The 23,463-nt window shown below is 40.2% G+C and overlaps 1 protein-coding gene and 1 long non-coding RNA gene across 2 annotated transcripts; one reads left to right on the top strand and one right to left on the bottom strand.

Annotated features, from left to right (window-relative positions):
• The first annotated feature begins 976 nt into the window (after positions 1 to 976).
• On the top strand, positions 977 to 4,239 carry PSAH2 (photosystem I subunit H2). Its single transcript, XM_078582726.1, has 3 exons — positions 977 to 1,164; positions 3,002 to 3,128; positions 3,893 to 4,239. The coding sequence occupies exons 1-3, from the start codon at positions 1,034 to 1,036 to the stop codon at positions 4,070 to 4,072; spliced, it is 438 nt and encodes a 145-aa protein (XP_078438852.1). The 5' UTR covers positions 977 to 1,033; the 3' UTR covers positions 4,073 to 4,239.
• An 8,643-nt stretch (positions 4,240 to 12,882) lies between these two features.
• Positions 12,883 to 14,945, bottom strand: LOC144709545 (uncharacterized). Its single transcript, XR_013583057.1, has 2 exons — positions 14,381 to 14,945; positions 12,883 to 13,171 (listed from the first exon to the last, which is right to left on the bottom strand). It is a non-coding gene; the product is annotated as an uncharacterized LOC144709545 (long non-coding RNA).
• Between the last annotated feature and the right edge of the window lie 8,518 nt (positions 14,946 to 23,463).

Genomic DNA, 23,463 nt, shown 5'->3' with positions numbered 1-23,463 from the left:
AAGTCATGAATTTGTTTAGTCTTATTTCTAAATAATATTGGTTGATCCCCACGTAAAATGGGAACCAGATTTCTATACTTGATACACATATTTGAGTATTGAGGTCTATTTGTGAGCACTACCTCTTAAATATAGCTTAAACATTACAATTTTAAATTTCCACTTCCAATTATTTTATTGGATTGATCCTCGCATATAATGTGAACCAGAATTCTCTAATCAGTACATGTGTTCGAGTATTAGAGGTCAATTTGTGGTAATTACAGCTTAACTATAGGTTAAAAAATAAATTGTTAAACGTTCACTGAAAAAATATTTTTGATTGATCCCCCGCATATAATAAGAAAAAAAATCACAGTTAATGCACAAGTTTGAGTATTTGAGGTCTATTTTGCGAGAACTGCATCTTAAATAAAGTCTAAACATTAAACTGTTAAAGTTTCACTTAAAAAAATACTGATTGATCTCCAAATGCAATGTGAACCAGTTTTCTTTACTTGATACACATGTTTGATTATTTGAGATCTACTTGTGAGGATTACATCTGAATTATAAGTCACTCATTTAATTCTTAAAGTTTTACTTCAATAAATCTTTCAGATTTATGGCTACATCTAATGTGAACCGAGTTTATCTAACAAAACAAGGAAAAGTGATGTGTAAAATGTTCCATCTGGTCATTTTTTGGCTTTAAATACTTTTTGTTTTAGAGAAACGGGAGATTTTTCTTTTGCTTGTGAAAATTCTCAAAATAAGAATTTATAAATTGTTCCATTTAGGAAAACACTAAAATACAAACTAATGGAAATCCGAAAAAAGATTTGCCCGTGAGAAGGGCGAGAGTATCGCGAATGGATAAGGCTATCATGAAAGGGGTACGTGGTCAATTCGGATAGGTGGACAAACCGCAGCACGACCACCACGTGGCACTCCTGCAACCTCCAAAACGACAACGGCGATATGAAAAGGAGAGGAAGAAGAAGAAGAAGAAGATAGGAAGAGAGTAAGGGAGAAGCTCGAGATCGCAGTAGCCATGGCGTCGCTCGCCACCGCCACAACGATCGTTCGTCCAGTTAACGCCAAAGGCCTTGGCGGGAGCTCACTCAGCGGCACTAAGCTCGCTGTGAAGCCCGGTCGCCGCAGCGTATCGCGCCCGAATCTTAGGTATTTCCGGATTTCTGATCTTTTGCTGCGTTATCGGCCGTTAGTTTTGCTTCTCTGGAATTTTTTTGGTTGATGTCTTGCTTTTTTTTTGTTGATTTTGCTTCTCTGGCTTAGATCTTCCTTCTCGGCTGTTGATTCTGCTCTTATGACATTGACTTTGCTTCTCCGGTGTATTTTTTTCTTGAAATTTCTTCACTGCCTTAGATCTTGCTTCGCGGCTATTGATTCTTCTCTTGTGAGATTGATTTTGCTACTCCGGTGTGTTTTTTGTTTAACTTGCTTCACTGCCTTAGATTTTGCTTCTCGGCTGTTGATTCTGCTCTTATGACATTGATTTTGCTTCTCCGGTGTATTTTTTTGTTGAAATTTCTTCACTGCCTTAGATCTTGCTTCGCGGCTGTTGATTCTTCTCTTATGACATTGATTTTGCTTCCCCGGTGTATTTTTTGTTTAACTTTCTTCCCTGCCTTAGATCTTGCTTCGCGGCTGTTGATTCTTCTCTTATGACATCGATTTTGCTTCCCCGGTGTATTTTTTGTTTAACTTTCTTCCCTGCCTTAGATCTTGCTTCGCGGCTGTTGATTCTTCTCTTATGACATCGATTTTGCTTCCCCGGTGTATTTTTTGTTTAACTTTCTTCCCTGCCTTAGATCTTGCTTCGCGGCTGTTGATTCTTCTCTTATGACATCGATTTTGCTTCTCCGGTGTATTTTTGTTTAACTTTCTTCCCTGCCTTAGATCTTTCTTCTCTGCTGTATTTTTGCTTCTCCGGTGTATTTTTGTTTAACTTTCTTCCCTGCCTTAGATCTTCCTTCCCTGCCTTAGATCTTGCTTCGCGGCTGTTGATTCTTCTCTTATGACATCGATTTTGCTTCCCCGGTGTATTTTTTGTTTAACTTTCTTCCCTGCCTTAGATCTTGCTTCGCGGCTGTTGATTCTTCTCTTAGGACATTGATTTTGCTTCTCCAGAGTATTTTTTTGTTGAACTTTCTTCCGTGCCTTAGATTTTGCTTCTCGGCTGTTGATTCTGCCTTTATGACACTGAGTTTGCTTCTCTGCCGTAGTTTTTGTATATTTTTCTTCTCTAACGTAGATCTTGCTCTTATGACATTGATTTTGCTTCTCCGCTGTATTTTTTGGTGATTTTGCTTCGCTTTCAAAGATCTTGCTTCCAGGCAGTTGATTCTGCCCGTTTAACATTGATTGTTGATTTTGCTTCTCTGCCATTGATTTACTTCTAGGCCGTTGATTCTACTCTTATGAAAATTGATTTTGCTTCTCAGCCGCAGCTGTTGTTGATTTTGCTTCGAGGCCGTTGATTCAGCTTCTATGACTCTGATTTTGCTTCACCACCGTTGTTTTTCTTGATTTTTCTTCTTTACCTTAGATCTTCCTTCTTGACTTCTGAATCCGCTCTCATGACTTTGATTTTGTTTGTCCACCGACCAAAATATATCTCTGCACTTCAAACTTCAGTGAAGCATATAGTAAATAAAGTGAGCAGAAATCCTAAACCCAAAAAAAAAAATATTCAGAAATCAAATTGATTTTCTTTGAGTTTGCTTCTCTGCCAGTTATCTTACTTCTCGGCCGTTAATTATGCTTTTTCGACATTGATTCTACTTCTCCTCAGTATATTTTGTTGATTCTGCCTTCGGTGTTGCTTATGTTTTTACTCTTCTGCATTTGATCTTGCCTCTCCGACATTTATTCTACTGCATTTGAGTTTGTCGATTCTGCTTCCTCGACATTGAATTTGCTTCTCTACTCCAGATTTTGTTGGTTTTGCTTCTCTGCTGTCGATTTAAGTTGATTTTGCATGTCTTTTCTTTGCTAGACACGGAGCTGTGGTGGCCAAGTACGGCGACAAGAGCGTCTACTTCGATCTGAACGACATCCCCAATTCCACCGGCCAGTGGGATTTATACGGATCCGACGCCCCTTCTCCCTACAATCCTCTCCAGGTTTATCCCGCCATCATCATCATCATCTCCGTATCAAAAAGAAGTTCATTTCAATTCATCCGTCGATTTCTTCGTTTTTCGATTGTCAAATCAAACTTTCGGGTTTTTTTGGGGGGGGGGGGGAATGCAGGATGAGTTTTTTGGGACGAACCCAATTTATCCGGACGTCGGAATTGAAAGTTTTCAATCAAATTTCATTCGTTAAAATCGATTGTCGACTAAAAAACTGGGTTTTTTGGGGCTGTGCAGAATGAGTTTTTTGAGACGAATCCAATCCATCTTGACCTCGGATTTGAAAATTTTGAATCAAAATTCGTTCATTAAAATCGATTGTGGGATAAAAAAATGGGTTTTTCTTTTGGGGGAGGGAATGTGTAGGGCAAGTTTTTTTGAGACCAACCTATCCATTCTGACATCGGAATTGACAAGTTCCAATCAAAATTCATTTGCCTAAATCGATCGTGGAATAAATAAATTTGGGGTTTTTTTGTGGGGAAAATTTACGGAGCAAATTTTTGAGAGGAACCTAGTTTATCCTGACCTTGGAATTGAAAGTTTTGTATCAAAATTCATTGGTTCAAATCGATTGTGGAATAGAAAAATGGGTTTTTTTAGGGGGGGAGGGAATTTGCAGAGCAATTTTTTTGAGACGAACCCAGTTCATCCTAACATCTGAATCGAAAGTTTCCAATCAAGAGTCATCCATTGAAGTCAATTGTGGAGTAAAGAAAATTCGGGTTTTTTTTGGTGGGTGTGATTTGTAGAGCAAGTTCTTCGAGACGTTTGCAGCGCCGTTCACGAAGAGAGGGCTGCTGCTGAAGTTCTTGATATTGGGAGGAGGATTCACCATTGCCTACTTGAGCTCGACGGTGTCTGGCGACTTGCTGCCCATCAAGAAGGGCCCTCAGCTGCCCCCCAAGCTCGGCCCCCGCGATAAGATCTAAGAACAACTCGTCTTACTTCTTTCTTTCTTTCTTTCTTTGCTTCCTCCTATGTTGTTCTTCCATCGGTTAATGAATCGCCCCTTGGTGCCATCTTTTCTGTAATTAAACGCCACTTTTAATGAGGTTTTCTGCCTCAAGGTAGATGGGTCTGCCCTCTTTCTCTCTCTTATTATACCTCTCTCTCTCTCCTTATACACTCTCACTATTCTCTCCTTGACTCTCTCTCTCTCTCTCTCTCTCACACACACACACACACGCGCGCGCAGAGACACACTTTTTCTCTCAACCTCTACCTCTCTTTGTCATGCTGTCAAATATCGAGCTAGGACAAATGCTCGTATCTGATATGTGTCGGCCTCAGTGTTTGGAGTAAAACACTCAGCAGCCTTGATCTCTCGCAATGGAAATCCCGTGCAATAACTTAAGTTTTGCATACAAGGGGTTAGAGAAAAGGGAGGGGACGCAACCCCGTTGAGGAATAGGGTCATTGCATTAATATCATAAGAGGTTACATCGTAGTTATGAACATTACGTGGGGAAGTCGAGGGATGATACCAAAGTAACGAGGTGCCTCGTGCTTTGATAGTGTTGCTCCTGCGCCCTAAGGCTTGCCACTCTGCGCGCGCGCGCACCCGCCAGCCCTGACACTACACATGTGCCCCCCGGCCAAGCGCTGCGCGCCCGCAGTCATGGCAATCACACACGCCACCCCTGCCTTGACGGTCACACATGCACCAGTACCCGCGCTGACACCTACTGCGCATAGGCTGCGCGACACTGTGCACCTCAAGCCGAGCGTAGCACGCCCAGAGCTACCCGCGAGGGCACCACGTGCCCATATCGCCTCGGCACTCACTGTGCGCCAATGCCTTAGTCTCCTGGCGGGATGCCTCCCCCCTCGCACCCCGCACACGTAATGCGCGCAATGCCCGCGCAGCTGCTGCGCGGCTCCCCGCACAACTCTGCGTTCTGCACCACGAAACTATTGCCCGGCCTGCACATCCTGCACTCGTGCGCAGCCTGGGCGCTCGCGCGCAACGCTTGGCGCCTGCACGCGGCCTTGGCACTCGCATGTGGTGCTCGGGCTTGGTGCTTGACGCCTGCGGGCCCAACATGCGTGGGCCTTGCCTGATTTGTCCCCTTGTAGCGCGAACGGGCGCGCACACGATTCGAAGTGTATCACCAGTAGGGGGGCGATGGCCTAAAAGATTAGGTTGGGCGTCACCAACCTTAGTGTATTGTAGCGCACTAAATAGGACTCAGTCATTACAAATTGTGAGTCCACACGCGAACACGCCCTCCCAATAATCACGGAGGTCTCTGGGCAAGGATGTCGCCAAGTTAGGGGCCTAACAACAGTTCATAGGGATAGGGGATTCAAACTGATTGTTTGCATCGGGTTTGAACCTCAATCAGACCCATGATAGATTCGCATTCGATCCGATTAGATCAGACCGCAATCATATTTTTTTGGTCCCTTGTATGGATCGAATAATATTATCTGATTTACTCGGACAGGACCATCTGGATTAGATTGATCCAATTTTTTAAATTAATAACAAATAAACAAAATAAATATGTAAAATACATGAGAAAGAGAGATTGAGAGAGTGAGAGGACGAGAGAGAGAGAGAAAGAGAGAAAGAACACGTGAAAATCAGTACATGTGTTAGTATTTATAGGACATATTTTTAACGATATAGATGTTAGTACACTAAACTAATCATGGCCATTATAACAATTATAACGGTCCTATGTGGATTCAATACTATCTTTCTATCTTTACCAATCTAGATTTAATCCTATCGTTTATCTTTTCCTAACATGCTTAATCCTATATGTTTATCTTTTCTTATATTTAATCCAAACCACTAGATCTCTCTAGAGAGTATAAGATATGAGACAATTTCTTTCTAGACTAATCTTATAAGAAGTCCTATTGGCAGGCTTGTGCTGACATGTTGTGACATGAAATAAAACTCCTCAACAAGAACCCGAGGGAGGGAAAAAGAGAATGAGAGAAAGAGTCAGAAGGCGAGAGAGAATAAGAGAGAGAGAGCCAGAGGGGGAGAGAGAATGAGAGAGAGAGAGAGCCAAAGGGGGAGAGAGAATGAGAGAGAGAGAGCCAGAGAGGGAGAGAGAGTAAGAGAGAGAGCCAGTGAGAGAGAATGAAAGAGAGAGCTAGAGGGGAGAGAGAATGAGAGAGAGAGAGCCAGAGAGGGAGAGAGAGTAAGAGAGAGAGAGCCAGAGGGGAGAGAATAACAGAGAGAGCTAGACGGGGAGAAAATGAGAGAGAGATATCCAAAAGGGGAGAGAGAACGAGAGAGAGCCAGAGGGAGAGAGAGCTAGAGGGAGAGAGAGAATGAGACAGAGAGAGAGCTAGAGGCAGAGAGAGAATGAGAGAAAGCCAAAGGGGAGGAGAGAAAGAGAGAGAGAGCCATAGAGGGAGAGAGAATTAGAGAGAGAACCAGCGGGAGAGAGAGCGCGAGGGGGGGAGAGAATGAGAGAGAGAGCTAGAGGGAGGGAGTGAATAAGAGAGAGAGAGCCAAAGAGAGAGAAAGAGCTAGAGGGGAAGAGAGAATGAGAGAGAGAGAACCAGAGGGAGAGAAAGAATGAGAGAGAGAGCTAGAGGGGGAGAGAGAATGAGAGAGAGAGCCAGTAGCAGAGAGATAATGAGAAAGAGATAGAGGGGGAGAGAGAAAGAGAGAGAGAGCCAGCAGGAGAGAGAGAATGAGAGAGAGCCAAAGGAGGAGAGAGAATGAGAGAGAGGGCCAGAGGGGAGAGAGAATTAGAGAGAGAGAGCCAGAGAATGAGAGTTAGAGAGAGAGCCAAGAGAGAGAGAAATTGAGAGAGAGAGCTAGAGAGGGAGAGAGAATGAGAGAGAGAGAGCCAGAGGAAGGGAGAGAATGTGAGAGAGAGCGAGAGGGAGAGAGAGAATGAGACAGAGAGAGAGCCAAAGGTACAGAGAGAGAGAGAGAGAGAGAGCTAGAGAGGGAGAGAGAATGAGAGAGAGAGAGCCAGAGGAAGAGAGAGAATGAGAGAGAGAGCTAGAGGGAGAGAGAATGAGAGAGAGAGCTAGAGGGAGAGAGAATGAGAGAGAGAGCTAGAGGGAGAGAGAATGAGAGAGAGAGAGAGAGAGAGCGTGGGGGCAGAGAGAATGAGAGAGAGAGCTTGGGGGGAGAGAGGAGGAGAGAGGGAGCCGAAGGGAGAGAGAGGGTGAGAGAGAGAGAGAGCCAGAGGGAGAAGAGAATGAGAGAGAGAGCCAAAGGGGGAGAGAGAATGAGAGAGAGAAAGAGCTAGATGGGGAAAAAGAGAATGAGAGAGAGAGCTAGATGGGGAGAGAGAATGAGAGAGAGAGAGCTAGAAGGAGAGAGAGAATGAGAGAGAGCCAGAGGAAGATAGAGAGAGAGCCAGAGGGAGAGAGAATGATAGAGAGAGCCAGAGGGGAAGAGAGAATGAGAGAGAGTCAATGGGAGAGAGAGAGCTAGAGGGGGAGAGAGAGCCAAAGGGGGAGAGAGAATGAGAGAGAGAGAGCCAGAGAGAGCCATATGGAGAGAGAGTGTGTGTGAGAGGGGAAGAGAGGATGAAAGTGAGAGAGAGCCAGTGGGGGAGAGAGAGAATGAGAGAGAGAGAGCCAGAGAGAGCCATATGGAGAGAGAGTGTGTGTGAGAGGGGAAGAGAGGATGAAAGTGAGAGAGAGCCAGTGGGGGAGAGAGAGAATGAGAGAGAGAGAGCCGGAGAGAGACATAGGGGGAGAGGGAGGGAGAGAGGGGGAGAGAGGATGAAAGTGAGAGAGAGCCAGTGGGGGAGAGAGAGAATGAGAGAGAGAGAGCCAGAGAGAGCCATATGGAGAGAGAGTGTGTGTGAGAGGGGAAGAGAGGATGAAAGTGAGAGAGAGCCAGTGGGGGAGAGAGAGAATGACAGTGTGAGAGGTGTGAAAATAAGAAGAAGAGGAAGAAGATATATAAACCAGGAAGAAGAAAGATAAAAAAGATAGACAAATAGAGAGAGGCATTTTAGATTAAAAACTTGTTCAACAAGGTACAAACAATTATAATTTATTGGCACAGTTTTGTAGATCTCTGTGCTGTTAAGGCGCAACGGGCAACATCTACTGTTATGCTGTAATGGGCAACGGCTGCCCGTTAAGATGTAGCGGGAAATTGCTATTTTAGCCTTTTTAACATTCTATCATTTTTATGACTATTTCATTTCTGTTTTTAATGCTTCTTTTAGTGGGGTGCGTGTTCATTATCTCTTGGCTCTTCATAAAGTGCTCTCTGATTGCTAGGTTTCTTATTTCATTTTTATTCTATTTCTTATCTAATGGAAATGGGGTACCTGGCCTTTATTTATTTGCTGATCTGTTATGTGTTCCCCTATTGGTTGTCATTGTTTTGTTTCTTGTTTGATCTAGTTGGGCTCTGGATCTGAAGCCTTAACTTGACCCAGATAGGCTCTGAGCCTGAAGTTGTCATTTGAGTCAAGGATCATCCCTTGGTTCTTCAACAAGAGGAAGGCCGAGAGAGAGAGAGAGAGAGAGAGAGAGAGAGAGAGAGAGAGAGAGAGAGAGAGAGAGAGAGAGAGAGAGAGAGAGAGAGAGAGAGAGAGAGAGAGAGAGAGAGAGAGAGAGAGAGAGAGAGAGAGAGAGAGAGAGAGAGAGAGAGAGAGAGAGAGAGAGAGAGAGAGAGAGAGAGAGAGAGAGAGAGAGAGAGAGAGAGAGAGAGAGAGAGAGAGAGAGAGAGAGAGAGAGAGAGAGAGAGAGAGAGAGAGAGAGAGAGAGAGAGAGAGAGAGAGAGAGAGAGAGAGAGAGAGAGAGAGAGAGAGAGAGAGAGAGAGAGAGAGAGAGAGAGAGAGAGAGAGAGAGAGAGAGAGAGAGAGAGAGAGAGAGAGAGAGAGAGAGAGAGAGAGAGAGAGAGAGAGAGAGAGAGAGAGAGAGAGAGAGAGAGAGAGAGAGAGAGAGAGAGAGAGAGAGAGAGAGAGAGAGAGAGAGAGAGAGAGAGAGAGAGAGAGAGAGAGAGAGAGAGAGAGAGAGAGAGAGAGAGAAGGCTTAAGAGGGAGAGAGAGAACCAGAGGGAGTGAGAGAATGGGGTTGAGAGAGAGAGAGAGAGAGCCAGAGGTTGAGAGAGAGAGAGAGAGAGAGAAAGATAGAGAATCAGTGGAGGAGGGAGAATGAGAGTAAGTGAGGGCTAGGGGGACATGCAGAGAATACAAGAGAGAGAGAGAGAGCGAGAGAGAGATAGCAAGCAAGTGAGAGAGAAAAATAGAGAGGGAGCAAGTGAGAGAGAACAAGAGAGAGAGAGAGAGAAAGTGAGAGGGAACAAGAGAGAGAGAGAGAGCAAGCAAGAGATAATAGGAGAGAAAGTGAGCAAGTGAGAGAGAACAAGAGAGAGAGATCAAGAGAAAACAAGAGAGAGATAACAAGCGAGAGAGAACAGGAGAGAAAGCGAGCAAGGCAGAAATGAGAGAGAGAGTAATAACATGATAAATGAACCTATATTTGCATACATTTTAGATGTTTTTAGTATTATTAATTTATAATTTATCATGTTATTGTTTGAATTAACCAAATATTTATGGATTAGCTAATAATTCCAACTTTTGCACATTATGATTATTTTTCACTAACTTCATTGACTTCTATGAAGTCAATCAGTTTTATTTCTGACGAGTATTTTATAGTTCCAAATGTGCAGAAATTTACAGGAATTAGAAGATATCATTATGAGAAAAATTGGAGGATTTTGGGAGCTTAGTGATTATCAAAATGGGCTGCAAATGATGAAACAAAATTGTGGGATTTTAAAGGAGAGACCAGAGGGGCTTGGACCACAACCTGACCTACATATTGGGCCTGCAAACACATTACAAAAGAAACAAACTGGAAATTACAAGGCAAAGCTCTCAACCATGGAGAAAAAGAGGCAAAATGGCAAGAAAAGAGAATAGATAATGCCCAAAGGGGTATTTTAGTAATTCTCACAATGTATAAATAGACTTTTTCTCCCTCATTTTCCCTCATTCTGACGTGTTTCAGCACGTGGCTGGCCAGGACAATGCATTTTTCAGAATCCAGGTTGTTCAACCTGCTTAATGTAAGTTTATTGAAGTTTTCTCTTAATCTCGTCTCTTGTTTGCATTGAAAAATGCCTGATCCTGAAAAAATACAAGGATCCATACTTGAGAGGAAGCATTGAGGGCTCAGTAAACTTGCATTGAGGCTTTAGGATCTTAGATTTATACACTCTCCATCATTTCACATCCATTTACCCTTAAAATCCATCACTTTCTCACTCTAAACACTAATTTTCTCCACTTTATCTCTCTAAAATAGGTTTTTTCTCTCACTAGACTTTCATCTATATCCATAGTTACTCCCCTAAAAATTTCATAAAAAATCTTCTTCATTTGCTCATCCAAATTCTATCTCAAACTCCTTCTACACTCTCTCTTAATTTTCTCTCTCTATCTCCTCATTTCGGCCCTTTCTCTCTCTAGAATATTTTATTTATCTCTCTAGACATCCATCCATATCCACAGTTCATCACCACAAAATTTCAAAAAAAATCTCTTTCATCTACACCTTCAAATTCCCTCTCAAACTCTCTCTACACTATCTCTTCATTTTCTCTCTCTATCTCTTCATTTTCTCTCTCTATCCTCTTATTTCGACCTTTTATCTCTCTAGAAACATTTTTCTCTCACTATAAAATTTCTCCCTTTATCTCTCTAGATCCTCCTGCATTCCCTACTTCGAATCCCAAAAAAATTGCATTGAAATATCATTTCTTATCCTCTCAAAGCACTTATTTTTTGTCCTCTAGCCGCCATCGTGCGGTGCCGTGCGGCGCCGTGCAGTGCCTGTGCGGCGCCGTGCAGTGCCTGTGCGGCGCCGTGCAGTGCCTGTGCGGCGCCGTGCAGTGCCTGTGCGGCAGAGACGCCGCTTCGCCGGCCCGGTCCAGGCAGCGCAGACAAGACCGCAGGGGCTGTGGTTGTCCTGTGCAGGACTTAGCCAAATTTGGCTAAGTCCTGCCATTGGGTTAAGCCTAATAGCTTAAGCCCAATTTGGCTAAGTCTTGACTTAGCCAAATTGGGCTAACCCAGTGGGCTGACCGACTAAGGAGGCCAGCCTCACGGGCCAATCCAGGCCCGCCGCCCATTCTGCCGCTCCGCCGCCGCCGCCGCCGCGCTCCGCCGCCGCCGCCGCTCCGCCGCCGCCGCTCCGTCGCTGCCGCTCCGGCGATCGCCGGAGTAGGTAAATTTCACATTTTTCATATTTAAAATTAATTACAAAATCAGAAAAAAATGTTTTCTACTTTAAAAAAATCCAAAAAAATTTTAAAAAAATCTAAAGTCATTTTAACACCTAAAAATTTGAAAATTAATATAAGCTATTTAAAGTCATTTTAACACCTAAAACATTTCAAAAAAAATCTCTATTTCTCATTTTAATGCTAATACTTGTGTTTTTTATGTGAATTAATCCCAGAAAATTCTAAAAATATTTATTTCTGTTTAATTTGCTAAGATAAAATAGAAAAATTAGTTTAGAAATTTGAATTTTGTGTTTCTCCTTGTACTTTGGCTTAATTAAAAACATAGGGAATTCTGAAAATTACCAACAAATCTAGAAACATCTCTTAATCTAAAAAAATATATAGTATTTTTCACGTTTAAAATCATTTTCTTCATCCCAAGCTTGAGAAAGAATTCTGAAATTAAATTTCTGCCTCTCCGTGGATCGACCCCTTACTTGCCCTATATTAATTATAGAGTATTTAAGTGGAAATTTTCATAAATATTGTTGGCTAAGTCTGAATCAAAACAACGACATAAAACTCGTTAAATTTGGACTTATCAGAGAGCAAGAGAGAGATGGGGAGCGAGAGAGAGACACGCAAAGAGAAAGAGAGATATATAGATAGATAGATAGACTGACAGAGAGAGACAGAGAACGAGAGAGATAATGAGTAACACAAAGAGAGAATGAATAAGAGAGAGGGGCTTCTCATTTTTTATCGAACTGCTCGGTTTTATCTGGATAATTCAAATAAATTGTGATCAATTTCAATATTTCAAATCAACTCGATATTAAATCTATATCTAGCTTGACATAAAATATTGTTCTATGGAATGATTTGATTGGTTTGTATTGAATTTGATTCTGATCAATCAAAACATACACACAAACACATCGAGAGGGAATGAGAGAATGATGTGTCTGGTTTTAGAAAAATACTCATAACCTAGACATGGAATGAGAATTAGGACTTTAATTCTCTTAAAATGATGATTCAAGACGGATGACATGGGAGGAGTACAAATATGAGACAATGAAATGAAAAGAATGGTGAGGCAAGAATGTGGTAATAATTCTTCAATAAAAATAAGAAGAATGTTGATAAAATTACAGAACAGGTGAATAGGTGGAGTAAGAATTGAGGAGTAAGATGGATTAGAAAGAGAAGACATGATGATGGGAAGGAGGAAGACGTGATGATATGAATAAATGTGTCAATTAGGATTTATGATTTAGATGACGTCAGATGGAAATTCTAGAAGTACATGATGGAATGAACGGTAGTGATGATGGTAAAATGGAATGGTAAGACCAAAGGAAATGGATATAGCCTTAGAACTATGATGGTGACAAATCAATGTAAGGCCCGAGAACTTAGCGTAGGTCATTACGTTGCTCCAGGACCATGGCACCTTGCTGATGCAGACAAGCCTTTCATCTTCTCTATTGATATTCTCTTAGCACTCATGATACCCAGGATCATTTGATGGGTCATCAAAGCCTCACTCTGTTTTAGAAAGATCAGTGGCTCAACATATAGACCCAACCATATCGAAGGTACAAAAGAGAAAGATGAAGTCACCCTTAAAATTACAGTTCAATCAGCCTGATGAAATATGAGATATCAATCCTTGAAGTTGGATGAATCTTGGCTGTTGATTTAATTTAGAAATGTCTGTATCCTCCTCCTTGTCACTGCCGTCCCATCCCATGAAGATTTCTTTTGTTAACATCTCTAATAGTCTTCATTCTTGATTGACAAGCCACAACGCACCATGGGTCCCTTCTCCAAATAAGACCTAATAGTAATAATAAATGTTAAATGTCTCTGACGAAGACAAATTAGGGGATTCATTTTAATGTCTCTGGACATTTAATTCAACTTATCAAATACAATTTTTAGTTGTAAGACTCACGCAGGTATGTCTAGTCGTGAGTGAGGTCGTCTCCTCAAGGACTTGCCTTTAGAACTAGATCTAATGCTTAAGGATTAAGAAGAATAAGGCGATACTAAAAATAACAAGAGAAATTTTTTATACAGTAGAATAAAAGAAGGAATGAAGTGATAATAAGGAATATAGTGAAAGGTGAGAAGATAGGTAATAAGTAGGATGACATGTAATAATGAGTAGAGTTATAAGGAACTAAAGAAAGGTAGAGCTAAGATATCTATAAGATATGATTTTATATTCTTACAATGATTATTTTTTTAATAGAAATTAGAGGTAGTGAATACATAGGGTGATGAAGTCTACTTATAGTTCTATAACAGTAAGGAAATATCAAGATAGGTAGTGGAAGAACTATTCTCAAATTTTTATTAAAATGTAAGAGTAAAAAGCTAGAAAGATTAGTAAAGATGATATGTGATAAGCCAAAAATAGGGGTGAAAATTACGCAAAATTTTTAGCCCTTGTCGTTGTGAATTTTTGGCTTATGCAATAAAATTTATAAAACTCTACTTAATATGTATAGTGATAAGTATGAGTGTCGTCCAAGGGAGGCAAGTAGGAATTTCAATTTGATTTTATTTTTGGTGTTTTAGATCCTAATTAGAGTGAATTTGATCTTCAATGAGGATCAAGTCACCCTAATTAGGTGAGAATTTAGAGAGGGGGGTAGAAGAGATGAGATGAAAAGAAGAAATGTGGACTCTAGATTGAATTAATTGATCCAATTGGATGGATCAAAGAATTCAATTAGAGAGGTTGGAAGAAATTTTTGATTTAAGTTTTGGTTGGTTTTGAGAATTTGCTAAATCAGAAATAAAAAGGGAAATCTTAATCTCCTAAGAATTAAAACTAAATTTTTTAGAGTTTTCTTTTGGAATGCAATTGAATGCCAAGGTAAATCCTCAATTTCTCCTCTCAATCCTAATCAGGGCTTGTACATGCCGCAAGCCAAGCAATTTAGAAGTTCAGATCAGAATAGAGATGAAGAAACAAACAACTTAACCTAATTCATTCAAAATGCATAAAAGTTCAAATAGAATAAAGGAGAGTGCGTACCAGATAACTTGATCCAAGCTAGAGCTCCTCCCTGTCTTGCAGCTGTGATAGAGCACCATCCAGAATGAGCTCCCCCTCTCGAAATTTAGCTTTTATACTTAGGTTATAGGGTAAAAATCACCATTTTACCCCCGTTTAGTACTTAATATTTATCTATCACTGTAGGCTAGATCTGAATGATCTAACCGTACAGATAGAAAGAGGGGATCAAGACGAACAAATCCATAAAAAAATCATCTCAATCGGACTTCAGGATCAAAAGTTATTAATAAATCAATTTTAAACCAATTTAATCCATTGGATTTAAAATTGATTTATTTATTAGTTTCGTTTTTAAACACGCAATGACGTGTCGCTCTCTCATTGGCTGGCGCATTTTGAATCCTCCTTTTTGCAGAAAAGTCCTTAAAAAGCCTGGAATTGCTTTTGGACGCCGCCCAAAAGTAATTGCGTATATGCCCCTTGCGCACTCTCTCTCCTCCGATTTCTCCTAAAACATTAAAAATATATATTAAAAATTGCAATAAAACCCTGAATGATTTTAAATAGGATCTTTACGCCTGCCGTGGCGACCGAGAGTGCTTTTCAGGGTATCTTTGCAACGAAACGTTGCAAAAAGGCCCCAAAAAGTCTAGAAATTGCATAAATATATTTTTTTCTCTTATAAATATGCCCTTTTTTCATAGAATAAATGCATTTCTTCTTGAAATAAATCCCAGAAAATTCCTAAAAATTTGTAAAAAATTCTAGAAAATTCTAGAAAATTCCCTGATTAATTCCCATGTTGATAAATGTCGAAATAAACTTTTGAATGTGCCATTTTCATCGAAAAATAATTATTTTGAGCTTCAATAAATCCTTAAAAATTCATATAATTAACAGAAAATTAGGGAAAAATCAGAAATTACTTGGAAGCATTATTTTTGTGTAAATATATGATAACAACCCAAATTTAAGCCTTTTAAATGCATAAATCATGCTAATAACATGAAATAAAGACCTAAATTAGGTGTTATCATATACCCTACTTAGACATTGCTAGTCCCTTTAGCAACATCTATGTACTTTGCTGAATTATCATCTCTTTCATCCTGTAAGTTAGACAACAAGTGTGGAAGTGTTATGTATCAATCATGTCGAACTAAAACACTAAATGACATTTTGAGCTCCGACCTTTTCAGGAATGTGGGGTTTCTCTCCTTGGCTTGGATGCCTAAGTGGATGAGAAGGGAGTGTACTTGTTTCTAGGTATAACGCTATACCCTCAGGTAAACTCTCTCCACTCATGTGCAGCTGGCCTCACATCTCTAGCGAGCAAGATCACTCTCTCCCGGGGTGACGGCCACCTAGTACTTGCCTCTCCATTAGCCTTTTCTCTTTCCTAAGAATAGAAGAAGCCATTTCCTCCTCCTGTTGAGCACAGAATATTGAACACAACGAGAATAATATATGATAGAGTTGTGATGGGGGAGAATGAGACTTTGTGAAAGAATTAGGGTGAGCATGAACAATGAGAGATTTATGGTCCAACGGGTGCTGTGCTACCTTGGATAACCTACTCCCAAGATTTTTAGAGGAAGTGAGGGAGATAGAAGAGATGAGACCAATGTGATGATATAGAGAATAAAGACCATCTTGCCCTAAATTGAAAGTCAAAACCAGAAATGGTGCAAGTCAAACCCCTCCTTTCTCTTTGTCTTCTTCTCATTCCTCTTGTCTTTTTTTTTTTTTCTTTTTTTTTTCAAACTCCTTTTTTTTTCGCTTCTTTTTTTTTTTTTTTGTATATCAAACAAAGAGGATAACAACAAATGAAACACTTTCCATGACTTGAATGGTTTTTTAAATATTTTATCACAACTAGCATGAGTGTCATAACAATCACATTGGTCTATGGAGAAGCGATAGAAGAACGAGATTTAGATGATGCAGAGCGAATTATTGACAGAAAAGATACATAGAGGCAGTATCGAGTGATACCGTGGAACGGGAGATAGACGTACTTGGGAGATAAGCATATCCTCGGTAGCGGAAGCAAGGTGGTGAAGTCAAGTTGTGATGGATATGGCGTGAAGCGTGTGGAACAATAAGGTGAATGAAGTGGTGGATTCCGTGCATAGGACTCGGAGAATGGCTGCTCACTATTTTGGAATGAAAGTAGGCTAATGGGGAGACAAAATGCATAAGTGGGATCGGCTATTAGAGTTGATGGAATGGGGGCTCTCAGTTCACTCACACTCCCTTTGCAGCATAGAGCTTCTACCCTTGACTTTCCATCATCTAATCACCTACTAGACACTCTCCCCAATTTGAAATTGAACCCACATTGCTCAAAATCACGTGTTCCACCTCTATCATGCTCATGATCCGCTCTAGGAGCTTAACTTCTCTACACATGTTCCCAAACCATTGGATGAAAATTTCTGATTCATCTAGAGGCATGTTAATTATTTTTATAGGCAGGTTCAATTCATATAATATTCCTCAAAACTAAATGTATAAGTCATAGTTGACCAGTTTAAATGAACTAGCTCCCCCCCCTTCTAAAACATGCATGGTCCTCAATGCATAACTAAGAAAATAATAAAAATAAAAATTGAGGGAGAGAATGGCAAACAGTGGGAATGGACGTGTGGCTCCCCGATGAGATGATAGATATAAAATCTGAAATAAGTTGTGTTGCATCGCACATCATGATTGCTCCAACGTGGTCAACATCCTGATAAAAAACACAACAACACAACTGATAGAGGTTGCACATGAAAAACAATATTTGAAGTCTTTAAACATAGAAATTGAAGAGAGAATTCAAGTTGAGGACTTGGGTCCTAAAAGATCAGGTTGTGGACAAATCTTCAAAACCGCTCCCTTATGGTAAGGTTGCATCCCTTGATTCCTCCTTCATGTGGGTTCTACCTACTTGGTACAGCTAAAGAAATAGGAAAAAACATAAAGGAGAACTGGAAAAGGATCCCAGTTCCCATTAGAAAAAGCAGAATAAATCGAACTAAAGATCGCCCCCATCATACAGCTAAACTCAAAGGACTTTGTATGAGAAACTCAATTCCCATGTGTACATACCTATATTTAAGAATAGGTTTCCTTGTAATTTTGGTCCACAAATGTAAAACATTTAAGAGATCAAATGCAAAGAAAACGTTACTAGAAGATTGCCATTTCAATTCAAATAAATGATCACGCCAATCTGTAAAAAGAATTTTGCATAAGAAAGGTTCAACCTCAACTTCATCACAAATTTTTCATCCTTGTCCTAGGTTGAAATTTAAATAATTCATTTGGCGTATTGCAAAGTTCTTTTTCCATTTCTATATCCATCAATACCATCCTCATGGAAGCCTTCAAATTGCTATTTTCCTTCACATGATTTCTGTCATCAAGAAACAACATGTAGATGTTAGAGATTATTTCATCCACTTCTTCCATTGAGATCCTTGATTCCCCAAAATTATCCTTGCACAATTTTCCAAAAGAATCATGTCTTGAAAATTCTTTCATTTCTTCTCCATTCCTATTATATATGGGTTTACATACAATTCCAGTACATAGTGCTTCTGGAAATGGAATAGGAGGTTGATACTCTTCCAAATGAGGATGGGTGTTTGCAAACTGAACTTCCTCATCTCTTTCCATCTTTTCTCGCATGTCATCCTGAAAATTTAACTTAGAAGCATCTGATTGTGATTCCTCATACCCATATATTTCCTCTTCATAAAAATGTAAATTCAAGATTTCAGAAATCTCCATCTTAATAATTTTCATTTTTCTGAGAAAATAATCTTCCTCGAGGACCACTTTCTGCTAATAAATCCTTCAAAAATTTACAAATATCTTTCTCCATATGTAAGATCCTTAAGAAGTATTCTCCTTTCATGAAAATCATTTGTTTTAGTAGGAAACCTCTAATCATATCATGAAGTAGACTCATTTTGGAAAGACATTCATGTTTGAAAACATCCTCATATTCAAGAAAATAATTCATCATAAACTGGTCACTCTCTTCGGAGTCATCGAGTTGAGAAATTTTCTGTTGAATCCTTTCAAACTCATTAACAAACACATGATGCTCGTTGGAAAATGAAGATGATGCATTTTGCAATGAAATTGTAGAGGAAAGTACTAAAGATGGTGATTGCCCCACTCATAGTGTGGATATTCCAAAGGGATATGGCATGAGTGTGGAAGCCATGATTGTGGTTATTATGACGAGAAAATTTAGGGTCACCACCTCACTAGATTTAGGATAATATGAATGCTCATAAAGATTGGGAAGGCCTCATTTGAATGGTCACAATCATACATTATAAGGATTGATGCCACAATAATTTTTTCATCATGATGCCAGGAATCTCCAAGATCAAGAAAATATTCACATTGTGAATTTTCATAAAGACAATGATCATGGTGATAATTTTGATGCAACTCATAATAATAAGAACTTTTTCCATCATAGTGAGACATGGTTGCTTCATATGCTTAAAAAAAAAAAAATTGTCTATTGTAAGCAATACAATGTAGTGCAATAATAAAAATTAGATGAATACTAAGCACTTTAGAGAAAATTAAACCAAAATCAATTTTGAAAATTTTAAAGCACTCAATTGATACAAATGATTACCAATTGAATTTCCTTAGCGTTGCTTCCCCGGCAACGGCGCCAATTGATAAGCCAAAAATAGGGGTGAAAATTACGCAAAATTTTTAGCCCTTGTCGTTGTGAATTTTTGGCTTATGCAATAAAATTTATAAAACTCTACTTAATATGTATAGTGATAAGTATGAGTGTCGTCCAAGGGAGGCAAGTAGGAATTTCAATTTGATTTTATTTTTGGTGTTTTAGATCCTAATTAGAGTGAATTTGATCTTCAATGAGGATCAAGTCACCCTAATTAGGTGAGAATTTAGAGAATGGGGTAGAAGAGATGAGATGAAAAGAAGAAATGTGGCTCTAGATTGAATTAATTGATCCAATTGGATGGATCAAAGAATTCAATTAGAGAGGTTGGAAGAAATTTTTGATTTAAGTTTTGGTTGGTTTTGAGAATTTGCTAAATCAGAAATAAAAAGGGAAATCTTAATCTCCTAAGAATTAAAACTAAATTTTTTAGAGTTTTCTTTTGGAATGCAATTGAATGCCAAGGTAAATCCCTCAATTTCTCCTCTCAATCCTAATCAGGGCTTGTACATGCCGCTCAAGCCAAGCGATTTAGAAGTTCAGATCAGAATAGAGATGAAGAAACAAACAACTTAACCTAATTCATTCAAAATGCATAAAAGTTCAAATACAATAAAGGAAAAAAAGTACCAGATAACTTGATCCAAGCTAGAGCTCCTCCCTGTCTTGCAGCTGTGATAGAGCACCATCCAGAATGAGCTCCTCTCGAAATTTAGCTTTTATACTTAGGTTATAGGTAAAAATCACCATTTTACCCCCGTTTAGTACTTAATATTTATCTATCACTGTAGGCTAGATCTGAATGATCTAACCGTACAGATAGAAAGAGGGGATCAAGACGAACAAATCCATAAAAAATCATCTCAATCGGACTTCAGGATCAAAAGTTATTAATAAATCAATTTTAAACCAATTTAATCCATTGGATTTAAAATTGATTTATTTATTAGTTTCGTTTTAAACACGCAATGACGTGTCGCTTCTCATTGGCTGGCGCATTTTGAATCCTCCTTTTGCAGAAAAGTCCTTAAAAGCCTGGAATTGCTTTTGACGCCGCCCAAAAGTAATTGCGTATATGCCTTTGCGCACTCTCTCTCCTCCGATTTCTCCTAAAACATTAAAAATATATATTAAAAATTGCAATAAAACCCTGAATGATTTTAAATAGGATCTTTACGCCTGCCGTGGCGACCGAGAGTTGTTTTCAGGTCTTTTGCAACGAAACGTTGCAAAAAGGCCCCAAAAAGTCTAGAAATTGCATAAATATATTTTTTTCTCTTATAAATATGCCCTTTTTTCATAGAATAAATGCATTTCTTCTTGAAATAAATCCCAGAAAATTCCTAAAAATTTGTAAAAAATTCTAGAAAATTCTAGAAAATTCCCTGATTAATTCCCATGTTGATAAATGTCGAAATAAACTTTTGAATGTGCCATTTTCATCCAAAAATAATTATTTCGAGCTTCAATAAATCCTTAAAAATTCATATAATTAACAGAAAATTAGGGAAAAATCAGAAATTACTTGGAAGCATTATTTTTGTGTAAATATATGATAACAACCCAAATTTAAGCCTTTTAAATGCATAAATCATGCTAATAACATGAAATAAAGACCGAAATTAGGGTGTTATCAATATGATTAGTAAAATATATCTTTAGTATGATTATTTAATTTAATTCAAATTTAGAATATATGTAAAATAGGAGAGCTAAATATATAAAATCCCCCCTTGGTGGTGTCCAGGGCACAACCGCAAGACCGCAAGACTGGTCTACAGGCACAACCGCAAGACTGGACATACCCGGCACCGTGTATTTTGCCAATCTAAAAAAAATACAAAAATTAGATGAGGATTAAGATGTAGGGAGTCATATATGAATAAGTGTATTTCTATTTTTAATATGATATAAGAGGAAGGATGGAGAGAAAAGGGCTAAGAATTAGAATGATAGTATGAGGAGATTGTTTAAGTATATATACACTTAATCAGAAATAATTCGGGAGGTGTTTTGAACCTACAAATCATCTTGATTCAAAGAACAGGGATGGGCGCGTCGAGAACTGCCCCCTAACCTTGGTGTGCTTCCCCTTCTATTGTCCTCCAAAATGGTGCAATTCTGAAGTCTACTAAAACTCTCTTGTCTTCCATATGCCTGGTTGAGAATTGTCATGTCCCCTCTTCTAGCTCTCTTGAACTTCCGAAAGAGTCCCCTCCATCGCCCTTTTTCCTCTAACTAAAGGTGAACAAATTTAAGTAGAAAATGGGGTTTTAAAGGGTCGATAAAGTCCTCTCTCGACCCTTGATCATCTGGATCAAGTTCAATGGCTCTCTCATGGCTGCATGATCAATCAGGAGCTTGCTTATTCCTGGTCTGCACCAGCTAGCCAATAGAGATAACGACCAGGGATGGAGCAAAATTACCCAGGTTGTCTGATATCCATAATATGGGATCTAAAGACTGCAATGAAGTCGCAACCGTGGTCCCCTTTCCTTTCTGGTATAATCCCTTACTTTCCATGTTTCCTTTATCCCGTCAACAATGGGTCTTCTGATTGATTTTTCGTGCCGCCCTATCATCCTCATCAGCAGTCGTTGTCCTCATCTAGAGTCTACAGGAGAGATAGAAACAGAAAGAAATATTTGATATAAATCACACCATGTGGTCTTCCTTTAGAAAATTGGACGGTCGAGATTAGATATTCACTTACACCTGGACCTGTTATGAAGTGGGCTTCGGGCCATGTCGGCTAGAAGCCCCATCACTTTTTTATCTCTTCTTTTCTTAAGGTTGCAACCTGTTGGGCATTGATCCATATCTCGTATTGTTGGCCCACCCCACAAGGAGCTGAAAAAAAACTTAAAGGAGACAATGCCTGATGTAATACGTGGGATGGCGGGATTAGTTGCTCGTATTACGTCACATCGATACAAGAATTCTATAATGTTGTTAATGAGATATGCAAGTTTAAAGTGACTCTAACTGAGCAATAGGAGGGGCGACCGGCTAAGGTGAACAATACAATAATTCCTCAAAGAGGAAAAAAGGTCAAGACAGACTCACGATGACCCTCAGAGAGGCATTTTACGGCCCGTGGGAGTACACACCCTTTTTATCAGGGACTTCTATCGCAATGATTTTTCCTACCTCTCGACAGAAGGTGGCTATCCTATTTGACAATTCAATTAATTGGCAGAGAAAACGATAGCGGTACACGGCTCTGCAAAAGGTAATAATACTGAATTAATAGGGGAAACGAGGTGAAGCTGGCGTGCGAGATGAAGCTCAGCGGACGCGGGGCACGATGGCGTGGCGTGTGGCAGAGCGAAGGCAGAATTGATCAGCTGGGGCAGCACGCCTGAATGATGGCATGTTGAGGGTGCGGCACATGGCAGGTGTTGCGCGTAGAGGAGTGCGGCGAGCAACGAGCCCAGTGCGCGGTGGGCGAGGCGCACTACATTGCGGCGCGTGGCTGGCGCATCTCTTGGTGGGTGAGGCGTGTGATGGGTGCAGCGCGCTACGGCGCAACACGTGGAGGGCGTGTCGACGACGGGCGCGGTGCACGAAGGGCACAGTGCACAAGTGCGTCGCGGGGCACAGCGGAGGTGGCGCTTAAGGGACAGTGTGCACGCGAGCGTGGTAGGTGCACGAACGGTGCGGCAGCGGACTGCACAGAGCGGCACTGGACGCGGGGCGGTGTGGCTTGCCATAGTGGCGATTCCTCAAGAAGAGACCACCAGAGATTTTCTTGAGGTTCTTGATGAATACTACCAAGAAAAGCGAATCTTGAAGGTTGAATCTTCAAGAGACAGCACGGAGAGGCCAGTCGGCGATGATGCGTGACACGAAGGGATCTCAACGTGACCAGCGGTTGTTGACATGGAACGTGATCTCCACAATCTTGAAACCTACAACTATCTAATCTCTCTCTAAAACAAGAAGGAAAGAAAGAACATTCAATTTTCAAATTTCAGAAGATCCTGCCTCACTTGGGCATGCCATCGCCTTATATAGGGAGGATGGGTGCCAAATGGCCATTCCTAGAGGAGGAAACCATCGTGAGACAAAATCCTCCTCTAAACAAGTGTTACAGCGACGAAAAAAGTAACGGACGAGGCCCAATACAACGGCCCAATCCGATTTTCCAACGAAATTAAAAATTACAATCAAATAATAAGGGAAAACTTACGAATGACTTTATGCCGGATACTTGAAGTCGGGATCGCGAGCGTCGGCAGGAGTGGCTCGGTGTTGTTGAGTTCGTCTCGTGTCGGTGTTGTCGCGATGGTCCCCTATCAATGCCATATCGGAAAATAAAATAATTTGGTTGCTATATAAAGTCCACTCAAACTCAATAATGCATAGTGAATTAATAAATTCCATCACACAT

This window comes from Wolffia australiana, chromosome 11 (genome assembly GCF_029677425.1).
Source record: "Wolffia australiana isolate 7733 chromosome 11, ASM2967742v1".
Taxonomy (NCBI): domain Eukaryota; kingdom Viridiplantae; phylum Streptophyta; class Magnoliopsida; order Alismatales; family Araceae; genus Wolffia; species Wolffia australiana.
This window is presented reverse-complemented; position numbering and strand designations above follow the sequence as displayed.

What these genes read in the sequence shown, in the direction of transcription:
- PSAH2 (XM_078582726.1), top strand. Translation starts at nt 1,034, where the DNA reads ATGGCGTCGCTCGCCACCGCCACAACGATCGTTCGTCCAGTTAACGCC. An exon ending in GTATCGCGCCCGAATCTTAG is followed by an intron (nt 1,165 to 3,001) that starts GTATTTCCGGAT and finishes TTTCTTTGCTAG; the next exon opens with ACACGGAGCTGTGGTGGCCA. An exon ending in CTCCCTACAATCCTCTCCAG is followed by an intron (nt 3,129 to 3,892) that starts GTTTATCCCGCC and finishes TGTGATTTGTAG; the next exon opens with AGCAAGTTCTTCGAGACGTT.